The sequence below is a fragment of the Paralichthys olivaceus genome, chromosome 8 (assembly GCF_024713975.1).
Source record: "Paralichthys olivaceus isolate ysfri-2021 chromosome 8, ASM2471397v2, whole genome shotgun sequence".
In the NCBI taxonomy this organism is placed as follows: Eukaryota; Metazoa; Chordata; class Actinopteri; order Pleuronectiformes; family Paralichthyidae; genus Paralichthys; species Paralichthys olivaceus.
Genome location: NC_091100.1, coordinates 13,007,772 through 13,034,510, shown reverse-complemented (window position 1 = coordinate 13,034,510; position 26,739 = coordinate 13,007,772). Strand labels below are relative to the sequence as shown.

Genomic DNA, 26,739 nt, shown 5'->3' with positions numbered 1-26,739 from the left:
AAGACGAAAATAGGATGTGAAGAAGCCAAACTTTGCAAGGAGAGACTTTGTATCAATGTATCAACACCATGTTAACTTGCCCATCTCTTTCTTTAGCTCTTGGTACATTATCACAACCTCCTCCACTGTCTTGCATGTTTGTTGTTGTCTCACCCTCCAGTGGATGCATGCTAACATGCTAACATAAAACTGCATGGAAGTATGTGGGCAGTGGCAGTTACATCATTTGAAACGGACAGGCAACATATTAAAGGCAACATATATCATAGTCTTACTGATCAATGGAAAGGTGAAGATATGATGCAGACAGAATAGTTTGTGGAGTGGAGTGGATGGTATGGAGGTAAAACAAGTGCTGGTAAATTAAATAGGAAATCAGAAAGAAATCAATAGTCATCAAAAATAAAGAGATAGAGCAAGATGGAAAGAAAATGTAAAAACAAGAGCTGATGAAGAGATGGATGGGGCAAAAGTAAAAAAAACAACCTAGAATTCTCCTTCATCAGCTAAAAAAGACCCTAATTGGTGAGTGTAGAACTACTAAAAGTTGCAGACAGTGCAGATTTTGAGAGGCTGAAATTGTTAAGATTCAGCAGAGAACATATTTGAGACAAGAAGGTATTCCGAGTCTACAGGGAGCAAAATGAAAAAGGTAACTGTTGCAATTTTAGTGGAACTCACAGATAGTATAATGTCTCCAATGTGGATGCGTCCATCTTGATCAATAGAGCTGCCTTTCACTATGCTCTTCACCATCACACCGGCACTGTACACTGAGGAGGACGAGATACATCAAAAATAACTTAGTATTGATTGTGTCATTTATCAAAACGTACGCATCATCAATAATGTTTTGCATAAGCCGCATAGTCATAACTGTTTTCTTTTTCATCCAGTTTGCATCTTGTAACTTGGTTGATGTTATTACCTGAGTTGAGGTCACCTATGTAGCTAGAGATGGTGAATCCCAGGCCCCGGCTGTTTTTAGTGAACTGCACACTAAACTCATACTCATCATTGAAGTCACTGAGCTGGAAAGGAACACAGAGACACAAATCTTATGCACATCTCTTGGGTTTAAAGAAAACTGTATTACACATTTAATGTCACTGAATCAACAAATTTTATACTGCATAAAAAAGTTTATGATTGAATTAATTGTTGTACTATGATTCTTTACACACCTTGCCATCCAAGCTGTCCTGGCTGAGGGCAGGTGAGGAAAGGTGGTTGTCCTTGGTGATATCCCTGGCAATGAGCAGCTTCACCCTGGTACCAGCATTTCGCAGCACCTGCGCCAGGAGGGTGACAGAACAAATAACTGAAATGAAAAGTATGTAAAGAGACACCTGCTCTGGAACCACATTATGACATACAGCAGTACTGTACCGCTCATTAACATTCTACTTTTAAACCCCCAAAATATTTGAAAACACTTCTGATGCTTTATAACATTTTCTAGTGTGCTGTTGTCTTTGCATCAGTATCGCATTGAGCTCATTGCTGAGGAGAGAGGATAGAACACCCACGGACCCTTCATGGTTGGGAAAAATTGCAATTGAAGAGATTTAAAAAAAGAAAAGACTTAAAAGTTCTAGCCAAGCTGGCAGTTGTATGTCTGGTTAATTTTCCTATCTGAGCTTTTCTGTGAAAAAACACAACATCTACAGCATAAAGTATTAAGATTACAGAAAATGACATGTTGGTTATAAGCACTTTAACTCATCATCAAATTTTGTAAAGCTTCCACAAACCACGCCTCACCTGTGCCACCTGCTCACTGTTCATGCCCGCCAGGTCTGTGTCTCCGATGCGCAGGATCTGATCTCCACTCCGCAGGCGTTTATCCTGAGGGAACCCCATTCCCACAAAAATATTCAGAAACCGGTCTTTGTTAAAATATTCAAACATATTCTGCAGATTCTACTCAACACTACAACATTTCAGTATGGTGTTTATTGTAAGATTTCATTCACTGAAGAACCTGATTTGATGAGATTGATGCAACTCTTATGACACTCCACAGCTAGAGCATCTTGTATGCAACACTTAGTTTTGTCTACTGTCTCTTTAAGCCCCCCTTCCTGATAAAGGTGGCTGCTCTAATTGGCCAACTGGTCCACGTTGTTGTGACCATTCAACCACTTTCAGCGCATGCCGGAAATGTCCGCCTCCACTCTCACTCCCCCTTGCTTTGTTAGTGGGAGTGCCAGTGTACTACTTGAGACGGTCTAATGCGCTTCTGCTGAATATTCCAACCGGTCACACAATTCAAATATGGTCATTCCCCTAAATGAATATTCGAAAAAATTGATAGCCACAGTGGAGACTTCCACTTCATTAATAGTAGCAAGATGGCAACACCAGTATTTTAGCTTTATTTTTAAACAACAGGAGGTGCTGACGATGCTTCTGTGGGTTGGACATAGCTAGGTCAGCTGTTCCCCCCTCTTCCAGTCTATAAGCTCAACAAACTGCTGGCTGTAGATTTATATTTGCTAAACAGACAAAACACTGGTATTGATTTTCTTATCTTTCCTGGTAATACACTATAAAATAACATTTGCAAAATGTCAGACAACGTTTATTTAAAGGTAAAGTGTGTGAGATTTAGATGAAATGAATCTATTGGAAGATATTTAATATAAAATAATCCTAGTGATGTTTTCACCAGTAGATGTCACTAAATTCTACACACTGCACCTTTAAGCTTTGTCTATGTGACATATATTGTCATATTCTGTGACTGACAAGTGGATTTACCCGGCCGGCAGCTCCTCCAGGAAGGATGGTCTTGACCATAACTCCTGTGCTCCGCCCTCCTATGATGCCGAAACCAAGGCCCTTCCCATCATTGGTCAGCTCAATCATCTCCACATGACGCCTCTAATGTGATGAAAAGAAAGAGAGAGGAGAGGAGGGAGGGTGAAAAAAATCGATTCCAGTTAATCCAGTAAGAAAAGGTGAAACAGCATTTACAGGTTAGTACTGAATGTGCTCGGTACCCTTGTTTATTTACATCCACAGACACACATTTAGCTGTGCACTCACACCTCACTTGTAAGAATACTGTACCTCGTGAGCAATAGCAGCCAGGTTTCTGCCCATCGACATGGTGCGGGAGATCCGAGGGGGAGTGCAGTACTAAAAAAAATATATGTCACATGTAAAATAAAAGCAAACCCTAAATGACACTGGGTTAGCTGAGCAGCCAATTATGCTCGACCGAAATCCCCACATGATATGAAATCCTGCTTTGCTAGTGTTTTATACTGGAATGTGATATTCTCAAATGTGACGTGTGACATTTGCAATGGTGACCTGTTACATTTTACAATTGAAACAAAAAGAAAATGATTTGGTCGTTTCATGAAGTGAGTGCTTTAAATATAAAATCCCCACCTATTACTCAACATCCTCTTAAATGACCTTTCATTTATGATGGATATTTTACGTACCTGCGATTCGGTGTGAGTGCAGTTGTTGGGATAGATTTCCGAGAAGGACAGATCGTGCGAGCCCAGGGAGGACATGCTGCCCTCCCTGTGGAAGGATCTGTTCTCCATGGCCCATGTGTAAGAGTCACTGTGAGACAGCGTCTTCAATCCCACCGGTACACCCGGGCATGGTCCACAGTTCATGGACACAGATTTGGAAATGCCCTTCCCCTGTTAGGAGCAGATAAAGACACATGGCGAGGTGTGAGATGGGTTGGGATTGAGAGGAAACAGATGAAATTGAGTGGGATTGAAGGATGCAAGGGAAGGGAGAAAGATTGTGAGGGAAATGGATGAGGAAGATAAAGAGAGGGGAGAACAGGGGTTGATAGAAAGGTGAAAACATTAATTGTAGTGAGATATGGAGACAGAGAGAAATTGGATGACAGTGAGAGAGTGATTGGGGGAAAATAGAGAGGACAAAGAAGTCGAGGAAAGGAGAGAATTGTGAGACAGTGAGGAAAGAGGTGGGAAAGAGAAGGGAGGAAGGACAGGAAAAAATATATGGGGGATATGTTTGAAATGGAGCAGAGGGAAAAGATAGGAGTGAAAAAACGCAAGGATCTTAGATAAAGGTTTCTCTTCAACACCACACAAACAGAATCCTTTTGTCTTTTAGATTTTCTGTTTCAAAGTTAAAAAACAAATTCCAGGAGATGCTTTTTTGATTTATATTCTGTTCGGCTCAAACAACTGGGACACCTGTTGGAAAAGCAGTAGTGGAATAAAAGATAAAACACTATCAAAACACCAATAGGGCAACTTCACACCTCATGAATGTGCACTTACATTCCAGTATTTTATTTTATAATATACAAGAAGTTGAACTCAGAGAAATGCTGTCAGTGTCCTTCCTGATAAAAACACAATGAACTCTTTGACATATTCCAGGGCCATGTTTCCTGGTATGCGGAGATGATAAAAGGCTCTGGCACACGCCTCACTGATAATGTGGTAATGCCTGTGCGTGTAGACTTTGGGACTTTATAGGGTTAGCCTGTTACAGCACACCACAACAGGCAATTACCAAGCTGCAAAGATGACCACTGACACATAAATGAAATGCCTTGATAATGTCATACAACAATACACGCACACACACACATACACACACACACACACAAGCACCTTAACCTTGACCTAAACCAAAAGCTAAACCTAGACTGAGAACTTAACTTAATCTAAACCTGAACTAAACCTAAACCTTAACCTAAACTAGCCTTAAAATGTCTATTCACCTTTTACATTATGGGGACCCCATAATTTGACTGTGTAAACAGATTAAGGTCCCCACAATGTCATTAATATCCAGACCACACACAAACAATTTTATCTCCTTGACTTCAGAGGACATTACATTGACATGCATTGACTTCCTAACCATCACCTAACCTTTTACACTTCTTCACCTTAAAAATGTAAGGGTTTATATTATGAGGACTTGCTTTTTGTCTCCATTAGAAGGACAAGTCCCCATACTGTGTGTAAACAGATGTAGGTCCCCACAACATGAGTAATACCTGGACCCATACACATACACACTTCAGCTTAACGCTTATTAAAATAGTACACACAACTTCTGCAAACTCCTCAACATGATACATCGCCACTTCTTCTTTCCCCTCTCTCCTTCGCGCTCCCTCTCTCGCTCTTTCTCAGGGCTTTAGTGGTAAGCTTAGGTAAGCTGATTACTCATCCCGTTTGGCTCCCGTATTCAGTATTTTGGGAACGATTCCGGCTCCTTCCCCAACCATTCAATATACACCGAACACCTACGCACTCATGCTCGCACTGTACCTTCGCCAGGGGCTTCCGCTGAGCTTTCTGTAAGCTGAGTATGTGGTGGAACAGGGGGCTCTGCAGGACGGTCTTCAGCAGGGAGAGTTTCTCCTGTGTGGGGGCCTCCCCCCGCTCCTTCAGTTTAGCTTGTAGTCTCTCCACAGCCTCCAAGGCACACTGCGTATCTGCAAAGAAATAGCGAACCGTTTGTAACAGGATTTCAACTGTTTGGCTTTGTGTTACAGTTTCCAAATGTTGTTGTGGCTCCTGGGTGACCATGACCACAAGCTCAAACCTTTCAGGAAAAAAGCTACAAAATGTCCACACTGAATAGATACTGTTGGGAAAATGAAGATGTTTTCTCAAAGAATAAATAAAATAAAACATCTGTGTTTGGAATACAAAATTACATCCTTTCTGAGCTCTGATGCTGAAAAATATCCCTGAACCCAGCTGCTAGAGTTCTTTCAATTCAAAGGTTTCTTCAATACTGTTGCATACTTCTCTTCTCAACCGAAAACAAGGCTTATGAATTGTGGCCAAAGCAGAAACATGAAGGCTTTTAAAAATATGAATCAAGAATCATAAGATTATAGTAAAGGAGGACATGTGCCCTTTCACTAAAAAACACATAAGAAGAAAAAAAGAATGGAGTCTTGTGTCAGGTCATATTGCCGTTGTTTATTTGGTGGAGCAGCAGCTAATGAGCACAAGCCACAGCTGCAGTAATTGTATGTGGCAGAAGGTTAAGACCCTGCAACCTCTTCACCACCAAAGTTTTGACTACCGACCAGACTGCAAGCCTTGTGCCACCTGTGTAGGAGTAAGTATTCCTTCTTGTCTGGCTGCTGCAGCCATGGCTGACACCTTAATTGTAAGCCTCTGACGGTGGCTGTGGTGCAAGTCTTACCGAGGTCACTGGAACATGGCTAGCTTAGAAAGCAGTGATCTACATCTGCAAGGCCCCAAATGCACTTACCCATGATTTCCATCATGTAGCCTGTTGACAGATTGTTGGGATGAGCTGTTGCTGTCCGACTTTTAGCGCCTTTAGTTAGGAGTCAATTCTACACCCTTTGGCACCTGGATAGCAACAGAATACAAAATGTTTATGCTTCAGGAAAACATTTGACAAAGCAGTCGGTCTATTTACAGTTCCATGATGGTGTATGTAGGATCTTTTAAGAGGACATGTTTCAAGGTGAGTCTCTAATGTGGATACATTTTATTTCTGATATACAGCTCTGGAAGAAAATTAAGAAACCACCACAAGATAATCTGTTTCTTTGATTTCACAACTGACATTATTGTTCTTGTCTTTAAACCATTGACAACATTTCTTCCAAATTCCAAGTTCCACAGACCCTGGAATGAAATGGTTATAATAAATGTGAGGATTCGGATTTGGGACAAATCTGTAGAACCTTAATTTCTTCCAGAGTTGTAAATAGCAGAATAAAAGCACTTTTAATCATCCTCCCTGACCTCCTGCATTAACAAGTATTTATTTTACCTCTGTTCAGCAGCATGTATCATATCACCTCGACATCCTCACCTCCAGGGCCTGTGCCATGCTTGTTTGCAAGCGCCTTCCTTGTCAACTAATGCTCTTTAGTGGGGATTTAAATCTTCTCCAAAAGGCTTTATCAGCCAGTGATGGTAATGAACAGCGACACATGGCCTCCCGACCATTCTGACTAGAGGGCGGGGGGGGGGCTCCTGTATTCCTTCAGAATATTATCCCAATGACATGATTTGATTTGCAAGACGATGGGCTGGAAATGACAACGTCCCATCTGAAATCTAATTATGGGCCATTGATAGGCACGATGGGTATCGCAGTACTTCTATGCCCTTCACGGCAGCCTAATGAAATCTTTATCTTATACCTGTTGATGGTAAAGCCATCATGGGGAAAAAACAGATGACTGATTTGCAGTGATTAGGTTCATTAGCCTCTAATTTGATATGGAATCTATAGAATCAATCTGTTAAATAAATGAGCTGTTCACATTAGATCTATCACTGTGACGAACACACGGACATCAGCTCACAAGCGTCCGCTGCGCCTCTCACCTCCATCGCGTCTTCTCCGGATGGACGATCAACAGGTCCCCACGGAGTTTCCACGCACAGCCACCGTGAGTTAATCTGTGCCAAGAGAACAGTCCAAACAGCTGATCGAGGGACGCCACGATATGAATCGATCAAGACGCAAGAAGCCCGGCCGGTTTATTTTTCCAGCATTGTGTCCGCGCGTCTTGTGCGCGCTCGGGCCACAGTGCGCATGTCACCACCCGGTGTGATCTTCAGGCACTGAGAGCAGGGCTCATCCCTCATGAAAGGGAACCAGCCTGCAGGTAATCCTGGATAATATGATTCAGTGGAGCTCTGTGCAAATTATTCTCATATAGTCAACTTCAAACTGTGTGTGGGTTAGCCTACACGACCCCTGTGCCCAATGGACCACATCACTGTGACAACATCATTACAGAACCTTCGGTTAAATTATTCAATATTCTGATAAAATGGGTTATTAAATGTAATGCAAGATATTAAAATACCAAGTTTTCTTTCTAAGATTGAAGACACAAATCATTAAGCTTTATGTGGACCTACAATGTAATAATCCTTCTCCTCCTTCTGCTACTAGTACTACTACAACTACTACTAATAATAAATATTATATAATTATATATCAGGGCCTACGTTTCATAACAAGAACTGAAGAAATTAGGGCAAACTAGGAATGATTAAAATCTGTTTGTAAATCACATCAGATTTCAGGTCATATAATACAAACTAAAAACACAACGGCTGATGTGCAGCCCTGTTACACTAAATATGCATTATACTCACTCTGTATATTCTGTTTACTATTACCTGATGTCTATTTTCAACTGTCCTCATTGCTTCTGCAACATGGCAGATTTTCCTGCTGTGGGACCAATAAAGAAATCATCTCATCTTATCTTAACTTAAATGGTAAGGTAAGAACTATACCCCTTTCTCTCCTAACACAACACATGTTGAATAGTAACACAAAAAGTGTGTAACACATCCTTTCTGGAACTGAGTCCATTTGAATGTTGATATAATTTTGATTTGTCTTTTCTTCCAACAGTATTTGTCGTCATCGTGTTGAGGTTTGACCACTGTGAGACGGCTCCTACCAGATGAAAAGCTCTCTTCAGACTGAGTGTTCCACGTTCAATGCCTGGCCTTCTAAATACCAATCTGGTGTCATAAGGGAACAAGACATTTAACCGATGCAGCCTAAATTAAGACTGTGACATCATCGCTCATATCCCCTGTTTAGCTGAGAATGTGCCAATGAATGGAGCTGCACCAACTGTAGGTTACATATTGCATGTGTCACCCAAAGTGTAATCATGCAATCTCACATTAAGTCATGTCTAGCAACCAAACCCCCCACCACACCAGTCAGCCCAGGCCTCATGTGTCAGAGTCACACCCACATCATGTTCCCGTGTGAAAGTTTGGGAGCCCCTGTGTGTTTCCACACGGCAGGTGGAGCCCTAGGTCCAGAGATTTAGTAGGAGTCAAAATCCAGTGCCACGTTTTCCACCAGACACCCCCCCACTTCATCCCTCCCTCTTCCTCTCCTGCATCCCCCAGGCAGGAATCATCTCCCCCACCTCCCCTCCCCAGCCTTGCACTCACCCACCCACCCAGCCTCGACTCGGCTCCCCCGCCTGCTGGCTGGCTGCAACGCACCGCTCCTCTCGCCGGGCTGCGCTCTGATCCACCGAGCATCCACTGCGCCTCCAAATTGGTTTGTCATTTCTGACCCCTCTCTCTCACACACACTTGTGTGCGTGTGTGTATGCGTGTGTGCGTGTTGACCACGGTGCTCTGCTCCGCTGCGCTCTGAGCCTGTGGACTCCAGCAGAAGTCAGTAAGAACATAAAGACAACTAAAAAGATAAAGAGAGAGGGAGAGAGAAAGGGAGGGAAGGAAGGAGGGAGGAGGGATACAGGCAGACGGATAGAGAGATACCCCTCTGTCCTCCTCCAGCGCTCCACTGGTTTCAGTCGCGGACACGGCGCCTCTGTGTGCGCGCTGATCGGGATCCTGAGCGCACAGCTATTGGTTTATTGCACCTCTAGCTTCGTTTCCATCCATTTTTCGTGAGGTGTTTTTGTGTCTTTGCAGCAGAGAGAATTAATTAGCCACGGAGCCGGGGCCGAGGCGCCAATCAGTGAATGTATTTATCGACTGGAGATTTTATTTCTACATGAGATCTGCGTGGTGCACAGGAACTGTATGAAACAGCAGAGAAAAGGTTATTCCTGACTGCGCTCTGCACTGGATGTGTACATGTATGCGCTCATACGCCGCTGGTGTGCGGTGATACGGTAAGAACCCGCTCTTTATTCCCTCACAAATGATGCAGATGTATATTTGTGTGGGTCCAAACCTCCTGACGATTCGTCAACCTGCGTCTGTCACCGACCTGCCCTGAAGGCAGCATCGGTTCTCTCGGATGCCCATGGGAATGTGGCCTGCGATCATTGCACTTAAGGGGGCAACGAAAACTGTCACTAATGGACGAGAGGCTGAAATGTGGGGTAGTTCTCGGTGTTCGTGTGGAGGATGATGTTCGGCTTGCGGCTGGATGCATGGGCGTCGCTCGGAGAGGCTCTGAGACGTCGCTATAAGGCGAAGTGATGAGCAACCTCTTACCTCCTGCAAAAAATATCAATGCAATCACATTATCTCATGATGGCTTCTCTTACGCGTAATTGTGAATCTGTAGCCGCATGTATCTGCCTCGTTGCAGCGCGCAATGTCAAATGATATGCTTTGGCGTGATGGATGACAGATAGACCCATGTGTCGTTCACCTCCTCGGGTTAATTTTACGGGACTGTCATTGTGAAAGTATATGTGGGAATGCAGGTGAGCTGGAGCCCTTTTGGGGGATGAGCTGATGGTTTGTCAGTCGCAGTCTAAAAATCCAGAGTAAATCCAGCCACTGTGTGAGGAAAAGGAGTATCCAGCAGGCCAGTGCACCCCAGGATACATCAATCATGCGGATCCAGGAGTGAAAGCTGTGGCTCTTATTTACAGAAGAGGCGGTTGCAGTTGACCTTGATGTGCAACTGGAAACTCCTGAAGGTTGTACAATTCTTCGATCTAGACCTAATCTGAGAAGAGCAGACTGTTTCTGATGTGTGTGACCATAGAGATTCAGTGTCCTCCTTGAAATCAGCCAGCTTGATTGATTTGTGATAGTGAACTATTTATGCTCTATAATTAAACAAGTCATCAAGCTTATAGGTATAACTGCAAAATGTGTCTAAATTAGACAAAGCAGCCCTCAGTGGTCATTTGTTGTGTGTCTGCTTGGGTGGCTCTGGAGTGCCCCCCCACCCCCCCTTGAATCACTACTCAACATCCAAATGACTCTCAACAAAGATATTGTGGACAAAGTCCTCGTGCAGAGATGACATAAATGTGGGTACAGGCTCTGTTGGGTGGAGTGGTTGACACCGTGTTGACTCATCTATCTGCGCTGCAGCTAAGAAAAAGTGTCTCGGAGGAATCCACTGAGCAGGTGGGGAAAATGGTCAGTGTTGGCAATTTATCTGTATGTCAATGTCGCAGAAAAAATTTACGTACAGTAGATTTCCTTGGCTGCCATTTTGGTAGCATCTGTTAAAAGCACAGGGCCGGTCTCCAAGGAGATGATTACGCTTGTGGATGAGATGAATACCACTAAGTCGTCTGTCATAGGTGCATCTGTTTACATCTTAGTGATCCTAAAGTCTCGTGGATGCATTTTCTGACTGATAACAGCAGGATGTAGGAGACATACCATCATTTGGTGTTTCATACAGCATGTTGTGTCCCTCTGTGTTGTGTCATGCTCTGTAATGACACCGATCATGGCACTGATGTCACTGAGGCACCTGAAGCTGTATAATGTGCAACAGCAGCAATCAAGCAATCTGCTGACTGTAGGTCTATCTGTCCTCCTTTAATTAGGTCACTGATTAATTTCACTTGTTGTGATGCACAAGAAAAGACAATGCGCCCTGTTGGGGGAAAACAGTGTGCAAATTAGGATGGCTGTGCTAATTCGGATTGTTCTGCTTGATTACCGGAGGCCTGATTTCCTTTGCTCAGAGCTGTTAATGTAACACAATATTGGGTCTGGATCTGGATGACTCCAGGAACAAACGCTAATCCTTGGATGAAGACATAAGGGATCCTGTATGCAGTGGATCTATGATTATTTGAAATTGGGCTTGCAAAGGGGCCACAATTTACAGAGGGGCCAATTACATGGCTTACATTGGTGCATACTTTCTGATTCAGTAAGGTTCAAATTTAAGTAAATCCTGCGACTCTTAGCTCTGTAGCTTTGTGCAAAGACACACATCATTTATATTAATATATATTATAATATCTTTGTTTGTTGTCTTTCATTGTACTTCATTAAAGGTTAAAAGATAAAAAGAACTTAACAAATTGTCATATTTATTGTTAGTAAGTGGGCAGTTTTGAAAAAAGACTACAGACAATGGCCTGTAAGAGGCCACTCAGATTTCAGCTGGAGTCAGTGCCCCCCTGACCCTGCCACTGTATCCGCCCCTGTCAATATGAAATATCTCAAGCTCACATTGAAACCTCAAGATAGAATAATGAACCTCAGCAGACAGCACGATCAGTGTCAGGCAAACAATAACAGACATGTCAATATTAGGACAGGCAGGCATAAAATCAGTTGTGTAACAAGTGTAACTACGCTCTGTTGAAGTTTCTAAATTCCAATGTCAAGAGAGATTAGAGAGTCCAACTTCACTCATGCTATTAATTGTGTTGACCAGCACATAAAACCTTTTAAAGAGTGTTTTCTAAAGAATTTGCAATTCTGGACTCACAGTCTTCTATTAAGTTAATTTATGCATGGCAAGGTAAAGGTTTGTGTCAGAAAGCCTTGTAGATAAACAGGAGGGTGTATTTATTGTGCTCACAGAGACAACCAACCTCCATGCATAAATAGTCACTCTTGTATCTTAAGCAGGAGAAAAAAACCGAAACAATTCTCAATGCCTCAGTAATGATATTACATTTTATTGAAAGGATGCTGTTGGATTTCACCAGCCTATTTCCTAATGTGGTGATGATTCACGTTCCAAGTCTCAACCCCACTTTGGGTGCTGAGTTTAACCTAATTCAGAAGCCTTTTCCTGCCCTCGACATCTCTCTCCCGTATTGAAATAATGAGGCCAGATCCTTGCCCGTCTTCCTCATCCACCTAAAGCACTCGGTCATGTGTTAACACATCCGTCCTCCTACCCCTTCCCTTCCCTCAAAGAATAACCCTGCATTTTCCACCATGAACTGGGGATATCAGCTCGGTCACCTCTCCTAATGTGTGAAACTCGCCTCCCGTATCATTCAACCCTATTAGAGGTTCAGTTCATGCGAGAGGACTACTGCGCAGTTACTTTGCTACCTGATTAGATATATGCTTGGGGAAGGGGAAAACCAGCAGTAGACGACTGGCTGCCGTGTCTCGGGTATTCACTGACTCATTGCTCCTATGGCCTCGACCAGAATAGCCCTTCAGAGATAGATGTCTTACTCTACCTAAATATGGAACTGTTGCAAGGCTTTCTACCCAAACCAGCGCAGCCTATTATCCATCTTTATTGTGGGGCCGATTTGTGGGAATGTACATTTTTAGCCTCGCTGCTCATGCTGTGTATTAACAGGGCTGTTTATGTGTAGTGCTGAAAGTGACACGCTGTAATCCTGCTCACAGGATATTGGATGGTTGAGTTGTATGTTGTTATCATAATATTAAAGGACATGATGCTGTATTTGTTGGTGGTTCTGAAGTGTAGGTTAAAATTTAAAAACCCACTGGCATTGATTAAATCTAATGTAGTTAGAGTTGAAACAATAATTTGAGAAGTGGAGCATTGTCAAATTAGAAATAAAGTAAATAGTTGTTTAAGCAAAATGTCAATGGCAAAATTTAAGAAAAATGGCAACCATGTACATTTGCGAAAGCTTTATTATGTGATAGTTAATTCAATATCTTCAGGTTTGGGGTAGGGCTGGATGATATGAAGAAAATTATATCAATATAAACATTTTCATATCGATATTGATAATTCACGATAAATTCACGTTATTATTTATTTTAAATACAAAGACTGATTTTTGTTTGTGAGTGATGGCTGTGGTTTTAAACTCTTAATGAGCAGAGATGGACAAACACAAATCTAAGGTAGATCAATTATGGGTTACACCTCTCTGTGCTTACCCAATGCATGAGCATTGTATATATATTGAACTTTTGTGATATTGCTATTGATGAAAATGATTAATATAGTTCAATGCCCAGCCCTATATTGGAGGGTTGATTGGACTAAGCAAGACATCAAATAATATCAACTCTTAAAGGTCCAGTGTGTAAGATTTAGGTGAAAGGGATCTATCGGCAGAGATTGAATGTAGAATAATCCTCATGGTATTTTCACTAGCTTGTTTCATCTAAATTGTATGAATTGTAGTTTTCTTTAACCCAGAAAAGGCCCTTTATATTTAAATACTTTATATTTACATGGAGGGGTCCTCTCTACGGAGGCCGCCATGTTTTTTACATTAGTCCAGACTGGACAAACTAAACACCTTTAAGTTTTTATGAGAACTGAAGCTACCACAGGTTCTTTTTCATGTTTGGAAGGAGAGGGTGAGGTGAGGGGTGTTCAGCTGCAACATGCAATTTCAACACTAGATATCACAAAATTCTACACACTGTACCTTTGAAACATGATAATAAAAGTACTATCAGTACTGTTAGTAATAATAATAATCTGTAATAACATATAAATGGATGAGCAAAAGTGAAGCTGTTGAATACATTTGAAACTCCTCAAAGGTTTGACTGCAGCTTGTTTTAATCAAAGTTTTCTAAGAGTCAAATTAAACAAGCTTAATGACCTTAGGTTGTGATGTGTCTCGCATGGGATAACAATGATTAAATAATCAATCGGCGTAAATCAATTGTGAAATTACCCCACAGACATTAATCTGGATATCAAAATCATGGTGATGGGATGATGTCTTCTCCTCTACTTTGTATCCCTCAATTTGCTATAATAAGAATTCTGAAGAGTCTCTCCTCTGGTAAAATCAATGTCAAGGTTTTCTCTTTTTAAGACAGGCTTTTATTCGTTTTTGTCTCCACAGTTTTTACACCTAAATTTTCTTTGGCAGCAGCTCTGAATTTGAATGTCCGGCTTTTATGTTTTGCTATCATTGACTCTTATTTATTGTGCTTTTATTGGTTGCAAAACATCGTGTAATACCTTTTTGAAGATGGCTGTGTGAAGGGGAGATGACAGTTATCATCAGGCTGCTCTGAAGTAGAGAGGAGAGGTTGTGAAAAGGAGCTTTTATGTCATTTTTAAACAATTACCCATGATAATAATCTGAGGAAGATGGCTTTGCGTAACAAATCAGAATTTTAACATCGCTCCTCTTAACCTGTCTATCTGATTCTCACTTTAACCAAGGCATACACAGTTCACAATAACCTTATAAATGTTGCTACTCAAAGTCCGAGCTGTGAAACACTATTCAACGTCTTAACATATGTGTTTATTTGTGTCTGAACTGCATGTTTTAGCAGCTGATTTCTGTATAAGCCACTGTCACGGCCCATTCTTACAAAACCTCTCACTCTTTTTGACAAAAGAAGAAAAAAACACTTGTGCTTTCAGTCAACACATCTCCTGCCCACACTTCTCCTCTGTGCCCTTCACCTCCCCGCACTCCACTCAAAGTTGTCACCACTCAAAAGGAAGGTGCACACAAGCTTGCATTTCTTCCCTCAGTTACAATGTGCTACAAGTCTCTTGTCTCCACTCACACACACGTTCGCACTTCAGTGCTATAGCGTACATGTCAGAGCGAACGCACCCATAGACATGGCCTGCAGCTGTATATTCAGTCACACACAGTGCCATTAGGGAGCTGAATGGAGAATCAGTGTACAAGGCCAGAGTGATTGTAAGATCCTCACTCAAAGGTCTGCCGATTATTTTGGTCTCCGCAGGAAATCATTTACAATAGCACTCACTTACCCACCTCCTACTTCAATCCATTTAAACAGTGTGTGTGTGTGTGTGGCTGTATGTGTGTGCGCTGTGCATATGCAGGTCTTAAGGCAGTCACCACAGTATTGATAGGGAAATTCTGTGCTGTGTTGTTTGCACGGGCCGACGATGGCGTGCTGAGGAAGCCATGCTTGTTTAGAGAATGGGGTGCTCGGGAAATGAGTCATACACAATGTGATGCAACACAGCGGAGCAGATTTGAATTATGGGGCAATGAACAATGAGGTCATCGCAGGGCTGCGGGCACAAATCTCTCAGTGCCCTGGCATAACACAACATTTCTTATCAATGGAGGAAACTGCAGCGGGGGTTTCTAAAATACAGTATTGTCTTAAAAGACATTTTCAGCGCTGCATATAAAAGGCTGTGTTGGTTGACTTCAGTGGCTGAGACAATGTGAGGGGGATTCTGACCTCATTGTGTTTGTTAAGTAGTGCTTACTTCATCCAGATTGTTTGTAGATTGTTAAATTGTTGAGATTTCTCCGTATCCGTGTGCTTCTCAAGTGTTTCCTCACCTCTTTATACCCACCATCCTGCATCCAATGATATTTTCCATATCTTTTTCCTCCTGCAGCAGATTGTCCACAATCAGCGTCTGCTGTAATACCATCATCCCCAGGCCCCTCTTAAATTTCCTGCTTAGTGGGCTTTTACTTTAACTGCATTACATACATCTTCCACTCCCTAGTTCATCTGGTTCCTTTCAGCATAAACCAGGGCGAAAGATCTGACTTGAAGCTGTGATGCGACTGGTCGTTTGAGAGCGAATTAAAAAGAAAAAAAAAGATATTGTCATTTGTTATGCCTGTTCAGTGGCACAGCTGTGATCGTGATTGATATCGAATTGCGTTTTCATTCCAAGTCTTTGAGAGAGAATATGTGCCAGGGAGTATTGATCTGGAGCTTTGTTGATGGTGCAGTATGATAGGCTGAAGGAGGGCAAGGATGACGAGATGGTCATGCCTGATGGAACAAAGATATTAACAGATATAGCGGTGATCGATGGCTTGATAATGTATGTTTACATCATTGCCGTTCTTTTGTGTTTTCCCTGTGTTATCGAGCTGACTGGCCTCATCTCAAGTGTAAATATAGCACCTCATGCTGCCTCAGGTTAAATCCCCGTTGACTGGCTGGTGAATAATTTGGCGCGAGGAGGCTACTTTTAGCCCATTCACGACGTGTGACTCTAAAAACAAGCTGCCGTGGTTGTTTCCCACCGAGGACATAACAACACGTTTTGAGATAAAAGCTCCATGCCCCTTTGGCATGAATCAGCACCCGTCAATTTGCCCCTGACATATCTTTCTTATTTTGCAATAAAACCATTTTACCACCTCTGTGTTTTGCAAGGGAGCCTGATAGTGTCACGCCAAGACAGATGAGTACCACACTGGCCTGTGGGCCTGCCGCAATGACTTACACGGACAACGTGTCTGTTTTCTAACCATGTGAGAAACTATATGTGCGTTCTCCTGCGGTGTGCTCACATGCATTTTGAACCCTCGGATTGGCTCTTGCTTAGAAGGTGTATGTGTGATAGATGAGATGGCATCCATCACATGGATCGAGATGAGAAGCTAATGGTTCAGGGCCTGTGTTTTAGAGCAGGCACAGGTCTCTGATAAATTGTATTTGGTATTTGAAAACCAATCTTTGTGTAATACCAATGTCAGGCAATTACTGCGAGCTATTTTTATGATAAGAACGATCTATCTTGACGTGTGGCTTTTTCTTTGTGTGTGATGCTGCGTGTACAAGTGCACCCATGTATTGAAACATCTCATTGTCTGAGGTTGAGTACAGTTTATTACAGTTCAGCGGTTCACAATAACTGGACAAATCAACCATTTTTTTTTGGTTTCATTATGCACACCTCCCCTCCTCATTCCTACCCTGTCTTTCTCTTTCTTTTTCAAAGATTTATGTGGGTCACATTGACACGAGTCTTTAATTTTACGCCCAGATACGCCATATACACTACTGCTGCATATTCTTTATGCTTTTTTCTAATCTGCTGAAGCCCAGAGGGGAGAAAATGTGGTTTTAAAATGAACATACTGTATATGGCACCGCACCCTCACATTGCCTCATTTGGAAGCGCCATAAATCTCCACCAGCAGGCGTCAACACAATTTCTGGTGTCTCATGGCACAATCTGATGTCTAAAGAATAATTACAAAGGGTAATACATGAACACCCATCATGAAAGCATACTGTGGAATCATCCTAATTACATACAGCGGCTTATGAGTAATGGGGGTGACACAGAACATCAATACAACCACTGCCTCTCATAATAGAAAACACTATTGTTTTACTGTGAGAAAATGGTCAGCATCTATCACGTGAAATCCACTCCAGTTTTTTTCTAGGGAACATACTGAGCCCGGGGATCTTCCTGCTCCTCATCACATCCAACCATTGTTCAGTCGGGCTCAGGCTCTGGCTCGTTGATAACCCGACTGGAGCCCCTCCATAGCTCTTTGTGAAAGCTGGAAACGTTTTCCCCATCTAAATCTCTCTGGCTGTCATTTGACTTCTTCTCTGCTGCTCTGTTGGTCGCTCTCCGAGGATCCCTCTCTTCTTCACGCGATCAAAAAAATCCCTCTATCTCCTCTTATGTGTCTAAATCTTAACCCGTCTGCTCTCAAATTGCTTGTCAGAGAACCCCCTCGCTGGAAAGAACAATAATTTCGAGGACCAGAAATAATTTTGCTGGCCCACAAATGCACCTGAGTCAGTGGAAATGAAGATATCTGTTGATATCAATATGCAACTAATCATTACAGCAGCCAAAAAACAACTTTTAGATTTTACAGTGTTCTAACTTTATCACTGTAGTTCTTCATCTCTCAATCCTATTACCACACAATATATGGATGATTCATGTTAAGTGACTATATTAAAACTATAGAGGGGTGCTGAGCGTAGTGCATACCCCTTATGAAACCACATTCAAATTCACTAGATCCGGATTTTTATTTGGATCTACACCAAATTGCCCAGATTGCTCATAAATATCAGTCCCCAAACATGCTTTTTGCATCGAGATCCATTAAGTATTCTCTGAAAAATCATAGAAGATGTCGAAATCGCCCTATCTCAATGTTAAAGAAAATGAAAAAATAAATCCTGGATCACCTGACCCGGATCTCCGCCATAATTTAATGCTGCTGAATGACAGACCAAAAAAGATTTAAACAAAAACTAAACAGGCAGAGGTCATTATGTATATATATTCTTTCATGTATGTATACATGGCATTTACTGATTCGGCATAAAGATAGGATGTGTTTATGTCAAATAAAAAAAAAGATATCTGCATGCATGTAGACACCCAAACTCGACCTCCACACCTTTCCCTGCCGATAAAGGCCCCCCTGCCGTCTGCACTCAATGTTTGCGCCACCCATACTGTAAATCATGAAAAATGGAATTGTCAAATATGAATGCAATTTGTTGGGGTACTGATCCGATGTGGCTAATATTATTTTTCATCCAGTTGCAGGAAATTAGGATTCAATTCCTCCTCAGAGTGTAGGACAAAGCGATGGTGCACCACTGATGTATGCATGAACTTCTGCGATGTGCTGCATCTTTAATCTTATCTGTCCCCCTTTTTCCACATGTTCACATAAAAAAGAGCGAATGAAAAATCTCATTCCGCCCCCTGGTTCCACCCCTTATACAAACTGGTTCCTTCAGCGCCTCGCCTCTGCATCCAAACCTGTTTCTTTTCCACCTCTCTTCCTCCATTCCTCATCCATTGATCCCTCCATTGTTGACCAGCCCCGTGTGAATAATGTATAGTATGTCCTGAGACAAGCAAGTGGGACTTGAATGAAGGTGCTGTATAGGTGGGGGAGCTTAGTGCCTCATGTGCTCAGCTGCCTCAGGCAATTGTGGTGCATGCATACACTCACATACCATTGGGGGTATATATTTACCAATTACATGCATAAACATTAATACATGGAAACACATGCATATACAAAAACATAGTACAGTGAATCCATCATTGGTTGCAGTCTCTGCCCACCCAACCATAGAGATATTGCTCACAGTCTCCTGTACTGGCTGATAGACCCAATTAGTGAGCAGCACTGCCTGAGAGCTTCACAAAGGTCCAGCTCTGACACTCTGTATGGATGGTGTGTGTGTGTGTGTGTGTGTGTGTGTGTGTGTGTGTGTGTGTGTGTGTGTGTGTGTGTGTGTATGTGTATGTGTGTGTGTTTGCCAGAACAGAAAAACTAAAGGCCAAACAGATACATGCCGTTTCCTCTGCCCTCTAACACACACAGTCACAATGCACACAACTACAGTTTGCATGCCAGGAGATGCACACACACACACACACACACACACACACACACACACACACACACACACACACACACACAAACCCATGTGCAATGTCAGTCACAATACAGACAGTCACATTGAGATTGACCCTGGTGAGAAGAGGCTGCAAAGTTTACCCTCAAGAGATGTAGGTTGGGGAGGAGGAGGATGGGGGGGAGAGAGAGGTGAAGAGAGAGACAAGGAGGCTCTTTCCAAAAGACAGCCAGAGAGAGAGAGAATGAGGGAAGTACACTATGAAAAGTAGTAAAACAGGGGAAGATGTTGGCACAAGGCACAGATAGAAAACAATATGAGACACATTTTAACTGTGAAGCTCTGCCACTCTGCATTCTAGTAACAGAGCTAACAATTTCCCTTTCTGAAAAATGTCTCTGGCATTTGGCAGTGAAATACCACCCATATAAACCAGTTATCATGGCTTGAAAGAGCTTTTTAGCTGTAAACTGCCAGTGAGCACAGAGATCGACTATCATAGACTTTGATATGCTGACACTTAAGAGGTCATTATGAGGCAGAACACACGCATGCACACACACATACGTGCATTTGTGTGCACGCACACACGGACACGCAAACACTAAACAAGCAATCATGAGCGAGAATGGCTTGTGAACTGTCTGGTTCTTGTGTTTGAGTGGGTTATGGCCATTCACACAATCTGGAGGGGGCCATTATTCACATAGCACCCCACATTCACTGCATATTATGGCTATCTGTCTCTATTGTGAAAAAAAATGACAGGGATTTCAGTTCACTGAGCCCGAATAACCCCCACCCCTCTCTCCCTCTGTACCCCCTCTCTCTCTTTCTTTCCCTCTCTCTGTCTTTCTGTCTGTCCCTCCAGGACAAGGACATCCAGCTGCCATTGAGATGTGATTCTCTGGGGCTTCATTTCACTTTAAGAGAGCAAAGCAAATTACAACAGGTAAGAGTGTGTGTATGTGTGTGTGTGAACAGACTTTGTCTTGCCTCGTAATTTTGGACACATTTAACCAGAGATGTTGACTCAGAATGCTTTTTTTATTTATAGCACACTTATTAAGGCCTGGAGGAGAGTCACGCAACGTAGATGCACACCTGGTGTGTTGTTTTAGCCGACTCTACACAATGCATTATGCTTTTTTAGAACCCAAATAAGACCCTGCGCTCTCCCCGGAGATCTCAGGGTTCCATCTGTGCCAGGAAGTACTCTAATTGGCCCGACAAATGTGTCCTCTCAAACTGCTAATCCAATCAGATATGACCCATCGCGCTTCGAAGAAAAAAACCCAAAACAGAACAGCATGCAAAATACAGTGAAAACAACAAGATGTGAAACAGAACGGATTAGAGTAGAATATTGTGTGAAAAGACTATTCAATTAATTACAATCCCTTGCCTGTTCCTTGAAGGTATCAACGGGAGTTTAACCACAAACTCAGACCTTCATCTGCCCATGAAGCCACTCACTGCAACTTATTTACAGTGTATTTACAAGCTGAGTCGGGCCTGTAAAATGTCGAATTTACGAGCTCCTTTTTAATTAGAAATACTGGCTCCTAGAGCTGTCCTGATGAATTGCACATTCAGTTTATTGACGACAGAAGAGGGTGCAGTACTTGGTATTGACAGCTAGTCGAAGTATCCCGGCAGACATCAGTTCTCCACTAAGAGGAGAAATATGTTGCATCTTTGCTGGATAAAACCCTGAGGCCATGTTTTCATGGGATCCTATTCTTTATCGATTGAATTGGTGGAGATTAATGTGAAGAAGTTGCTCTCTCTCTTTTTCTCTCTTTCTCCTTTTCTTTGTGGCTGTGCACTTTGTTGTTAGTTAAGTTGTATCTATTTATTGCCCAAGGTCATTTTACTCAAGTGTTCTACCTCTCGAGTAAAATTGTGTGCACATAACATGTTGGAGAAGAACATTTTAAATATCAGCTGTTTGAAAAGATCAACTCGTTTGGAGATAGGCATTGTTTTATTGTTCATGTGTATGTGTGTGTGTGTGGGCCCATTTTATTGCACTTCCGGTGTGTGTCACCCTGCATGCTTTCCTTCCTCATCTCTCATATGACTCTGGGAGCTTTTTTTGAAATCGGATTCTGTGAGATCAAGGCTGCGTTTCGTCTTTATTTCTCTGAAACAATGACTGAATGGAAAGAACAACAGGAAAAGGGACATATCATTCTTCATGTGGGGGGATGTGCTCCTTTTTTCCCTCTCCCTTAAACAGGTGTTTCCCGCTCTTCATGCATAAACACACAATAGTAATTTACCACCCTACTAATGAGAAGGCAGAAATACAATAATTAGTATAAATAGTTGTATTTGGCAAAACAATGATTCAGTAGAACGCAAACCTCTGTCAAGGCCAAACAGTCTTACAAATGATTATCAAGTATGAGAAAAAAGGAAGCGGTCGGATGGTCCTAAATTATTTATTGTGATAAAACATAGTTAGAGAGAAAACGAAATCCTGGATCTGCCCTTCAATCTGCTCCAACTCCAACATTTGATGGGTTTTTCCCAGGCCCCACCCCTATACCCATTTGGTGGAAATGGGTATAGTTTTTGTGTAATCCTGCTAAAAACAAACACGGGTTCAAACATTAACTGCTTGGCGGAGCTAATTATTCACATGGTACTACAGTACACATTCATATGTATTTAGAGATGAGCTGATAAACACAAATGTGGACACGGTGCATTCATTAGAAATAAACCTGTAAACTAGTTGTGAAACTAAATTAACTAAAAGGGATTTAATTAACAAGATTATCTTTTTGTGAAACTTGTGGCAACATAATTTGAAAGAGATGTTTTAAACATAAAATTAACAAAACACTTAAAATATTAAAATAATAAATAGTAAAGCTTTGGCAGCACACACACACACACATGCACGTACACAAACACAAACAAACCCTCCTTTGGTCCCCTGTCACCACCGCCAGTGAATACAAGCTTATTGTCTGATAATGTGACCTTTGCCTTGAGTGGAGAGGCCTTTGTCCTAAGACAATAGAGTCCATATTGTAAACCATGCCAGTCAATGTCGGCCACACAGCTGCCAGAGCACGGGTGCAGATTGTCCAGGGTCCAACTTGACGGCTTTGAGGCAGGCACTTGTGGCCTGTGTGTGTCAGTGTGTGACAGTGTGTGTGCGTGCGTATTTTTGTCTCTACTGTTTGTGTCTGCAAGTCTGTTTCCCAGAATCAGCAGATGGGCCTGTGCAATTAGACTCAGCCTCCTTTCCTTTATGGGCACACATGTACGTGTGCGCGCGCACACACACACACACACACACACACACACAGAAACCCACTCAGCCACATGCATGCATACACAAACACACCCTGGGCTGGGCATGAAGCAGATGTCTCTGAAACTCTAGACCTGACAGATACTGTAATGGAGGCGGAAACTGAGGGAGGAGAATAGAGTTGCCAGGGCAACCATTAAACATCACTCAAACTTTGATCCATCCATCTCCTGTCGATCTGTCCATTACAGCTGCGGTGATGAACCAGTGCTATAAACTGTTGGTTTTTGATAAAATCATATGATGATGATATGAACATATGATATTGTTGTTCAAGGTAATTAAGCCATTGTACATTTTGCACAAATCTATCTATCTATCTATCTATCTATCTATCTATCTATCTATCTATCTATCTATCTATCTATCTATTTGTCTATCTATCTATCCATCCATCATTCCATCCATCCATCCTCACACCCATCCATCCATCCTCACACCCATCTATCCATCCATCCACACATCCATCCATCCATCCACTCCTGATAAACTGAGGTGAAAGTCTGGGACTATCCCAGTGCACCATCCTCACATTTAGCCTCGGCTCTCATGTACTGACCTGCAGTAACAGATTTTCTCAGAGGAAATGAGCTTGTGACTGAAAGGTCACGGTTTAAAATCTGAGTTGTACAGTAGCTGTGAAAATCCTGGCAGTTTAAATCCCTCAACAACTGCCATCAGGGCCGTGACCTGTGGGCACTTAACCTTTAAATGTTCCAGTGGAGCGGCTCAGCGCCCAATAGTGCAAGACTGTGAGGCCGTGCCACACAGCTCCCAGGTGTGACTGTGTTAATATGGGGACGTGGTCCGGCCGGCCTTCCTCTCCGTCAGCGAATGACTTGATAGTTTGCAAATGTGTAGCATTTTCAGTTATAGCTCAGTTGCTAATTCGGTTAGGTGCACCAGTCCGGAAGAATTCTGTTGGTCTGAGCTTACGTTGTTTATTGTTGATGGATGATATCTGTCCATGTCTGCTGCCTGGTGGCTCAGTATCCTGTTGACTGCACCAAGACACCTGTCTGTCCCCTATGCATTGGTTTTTTCCCTCCTAAGATTGAGACAGGGCACAAGGGGAGCACACACACACACACACACACACACACAGTGACGTAAACGCATCAGCCTGGACTCACAGGTACACCTCCTATTAAGACAAATACACTGCCACCTGTGTGTACTGCTACAACCTCAAGCACACACGCACGCACACACTCACACACTCTTCACACACTGTACAGTAGGGAATAACCCATAGAGATGCTTTTTGTCAACAACTTGGAAGAAAGCAGCTATTTAGGGCCCCTGTATTCCTGGAAGGATAAGCCATCTTATTTGTGCGAAGTCTGTACGGAAGAAAACAAGTTATGGCAGTTACTATCACTCTCTCTTCCCCACTGCGTCGTCTCCTGTTTGTGGCGTTCTGCTCGTGAACCGGTGCTAATTGTGTACAGCTGACTGTATTGTGAGTGTAGATTTCCAATGGGCTCGGTTTGATGATCAGCAGATGCACCGACAGATGTTTTCCCTCCATGTGTCTGTTTACCAGTTCGGTTGCCCCTGTCGCACACTGTGGAGATTTGTTGTTCTATTTGGGTGCTTCAGCATCGATTCCAACAAAAACACTAGTTAGTGAGGTATTACAGGCTCGTGTAAACTCCACTCTTGCTGGCATTATGAAGGCAGAGAAGGTTTGAACGACACATTTGAGAGCATGAAAATGTTCTAAATGAACAAATGTAAAAACTTTAAGATATAATATGTTATAAATCTTAATTAAAATGTCTAAAAAAACAAGTTATTTATATTTTTTGGACTTGTCTACTGAAATTATCCAAAATCTTGTCAACAAGGTTCAAACCCAGAGAAATCCATATTTCTTTTCAAGGTAACAGGACGTTTCATATTGGTCTCTTTTTAATTACTTCATATCTGCTTTACCCTTTCTCTGCTGTAACTCCTGACTAACTGAATTAAAACTTAACACGTTACCTCATCCGTGAGCATGATTAGCCTGAGTTTCGTTAGGAAGAGTTTCGCTCGACAATGGTGGTGGAGACAACAACTCCCATCATCCCATGCTGTTTCATGACATCTTCAAACGACATTGTTCAACCCCTAGTGGCTGAAGTTACATAATATAAACTTAGATGCAAATTATTTCTTTTCTGTTATGTTAAGCAACATGTAGTTTGAAAGATATCTGCCTTAGTCAAATATTTCAATCTATTTGTTCTGATAAAAACAGTATTATAAAAGCATGTGTTCTGCTTCCGTATCAATCTGTTGGAAGGCTTTTTAAATTTTCTGTAAAGAAACATATGAATAAATGAATCTTCTCTTCTATCCATTATCAGAGAGAACTTAATATGAATATGCTCCCTCAGAAGTAGGAAAGACAGATACAGACCTCACAGGCATCCGTGTGTCACCCTCCAATTCAGCGGATGTCCTCAGAACTTCAATCTATACAGATTTACTACAATTTTGAAAGGGAATCAATGTTCAAGATCTGGAGTTACAACCTGAATATTAGATCTGAGGAGGATGAGACACAGTTTGGTTAAATATTTCTCAGTGGCACAATTAAGCATTGATGAAACAAGTGGTGTAACATTTTTGCTCACCCTAGTTTTCTTTTATTTGGATAAAAACAAATTTCCCACTATTTCTGCACTAAAACATACCAATATAAAACATACAGTAAAACTATTGCATTAAAAAACAGTTTGAAGCACATCAAATTGTGCAAAAAAAAAAATATATATACATACAACAGTAAAGAAATGTCCTTATTGGTAGTATTACATTAGCATTACATAAAGCAACAACAACACACTGTTTATAAATATGCTGTAAATCTCATACCTCACCATCACATGCAGAAACTGATAAACATTAAAATATTTATTACAGAATGTGTGATGCACAGTAATGGTTGTGGTCCACCCACTGCTCCTTTGAATTACTGGATTCTCAATGCATCTTGCCGCACTGGTTTGTTGATTGGAATACATCAGCACACCAGGGATATGAAACTGCAATAAGATCCGGACCTCTCGCCTGCATGATTTGAATATGAAATGATTAGATTATTGATTTTGGTTATTTGGGTCTCCCGCACTGGGGTGATATTGTGGCGGTGCAATCACTATAGCTGACATTTAGCACTGTGTTTACCTTTGCTGTCTCCATTGATTGCCTCAGAATCACCACCCATACATCCTGCCGCAGCTCATTGTGTCATCGTTTTTTTATGCTATTTCGGAAAAGTGATGGATACGGCTTATCAAAAATGCAACAGTCGTGGCCCGAGCTGGTGCAGAAAACAAGCACATTACCTTGCAATCACAGAACAGTGGTTCTTACATGCTTGCATTTCAAACACCATTGAATATGATTACAAAGATCATGGATGCAATGCATATAGAGGTGGAATTACTATGAAATAGGTCTTTAACATATGTTTGATAAAAAAACAAGCTGTGATATGTATAGCTTTTCCAGAGAGACCGATGAGGGTTTAAACATAAATCTAATGATATGTGGAACTATTTGTTCCCTGCAAACTAAAGCGAAGCCTCAGCCCAGCAGGGAGCGGTAATAAGTCTTGATTTTTTATGTAGCAAGGTT

General features: G+C 42.0%; 2 protein-coding genes across 18 annotated transcripts in view; one reads left to right on the top strand and one right to left on the bottom strand.

The window, feature by feature from the left end:
* The window catches only part of LOC109637743 (multiple PDZ domain protein), a 39,757-nt gene extending 31,976 nt beyond the window's left edge, over window positions 1-7,781 (bottom strand). For 2 of the 6 annotated variants that reach the window (XM_069529987.1, XM_069529990.1), the window contains exons 1-10: window positions 7,353-7,777; window positions 6,256-6,359; window positions 5,295-5,461; window positions 3,459-3,668; window positions 3,076-3,144; window positions 2,764-2,886; window positions 1,765-1,848; window positions 1,185-1,292; window positions 929-1,031; window positions 682-773 (exon numbers count right to left, since the gene is read on the bottom strand). In XM_069529987.1, coding sequence (XP_069386088.1) covers window positions 682-773; window positions 929-1,031; window positions 1,185-1,292; window positions 1,765-1,848; window positions 2,764-2,886; window positions 3,076-3,144; window positions 3,459-3,668; window positions 5,295-5,461; window positions 6,256-6,271 — 972 coding nt within the window. In that variant the 5' untranslated portion in view covers window positions 6,272-6,359; window positions 7,353-7,777. Of the gene's footprint in view, window positions 1-681; window positions 774-928; window positions 1,032-1,184; window positions 1,293-1,764; window positions 1,849-2,763; window positions 2,887-3,075; window positions 3,145-3,458; window positions 3,669-5,294; window positions 5,462-6,255; window positions 6,360-6,789; window positions 6,875-7,352 lie in introns of those variants that run through there. The other 4 variants (XM_069529985.1, XM_069529988.1, XM_069529991.1 and 1 more) reach the window with 4 other exon arrangements.
* Window positions 7,782-8,937: 1,156 nt separating this feature from the next.
* The window catches only part of adgrl3.1 (adhesion G protein-coupled receptor L3.1), a 119,864-nt gene continuing 102,062 nt past the window's right edge, over window positions 8,938-26,739 (top strand). For 9 of the 12 annotated variants that reach the window (XM_069529997.1, XM_069529994.1, XM_020100520.2 and 6 more), the window contains exons 1-2: window positions 9,105-9,655; window positions 20,650-20,730. The gene's annotated coding sequence lies outside the window, so the exon portion shown is untranslated. Of the gene's footprint in view, window positions 9,073-9,103; window positions 9,656-20,649; window positions 20,731-26,739 lie in introns of those variants that run through there. The other 3 variants (XM_069529992.1, XM_020100515.2, XM_069529993.1) reach the window with 3 other exon arrangements.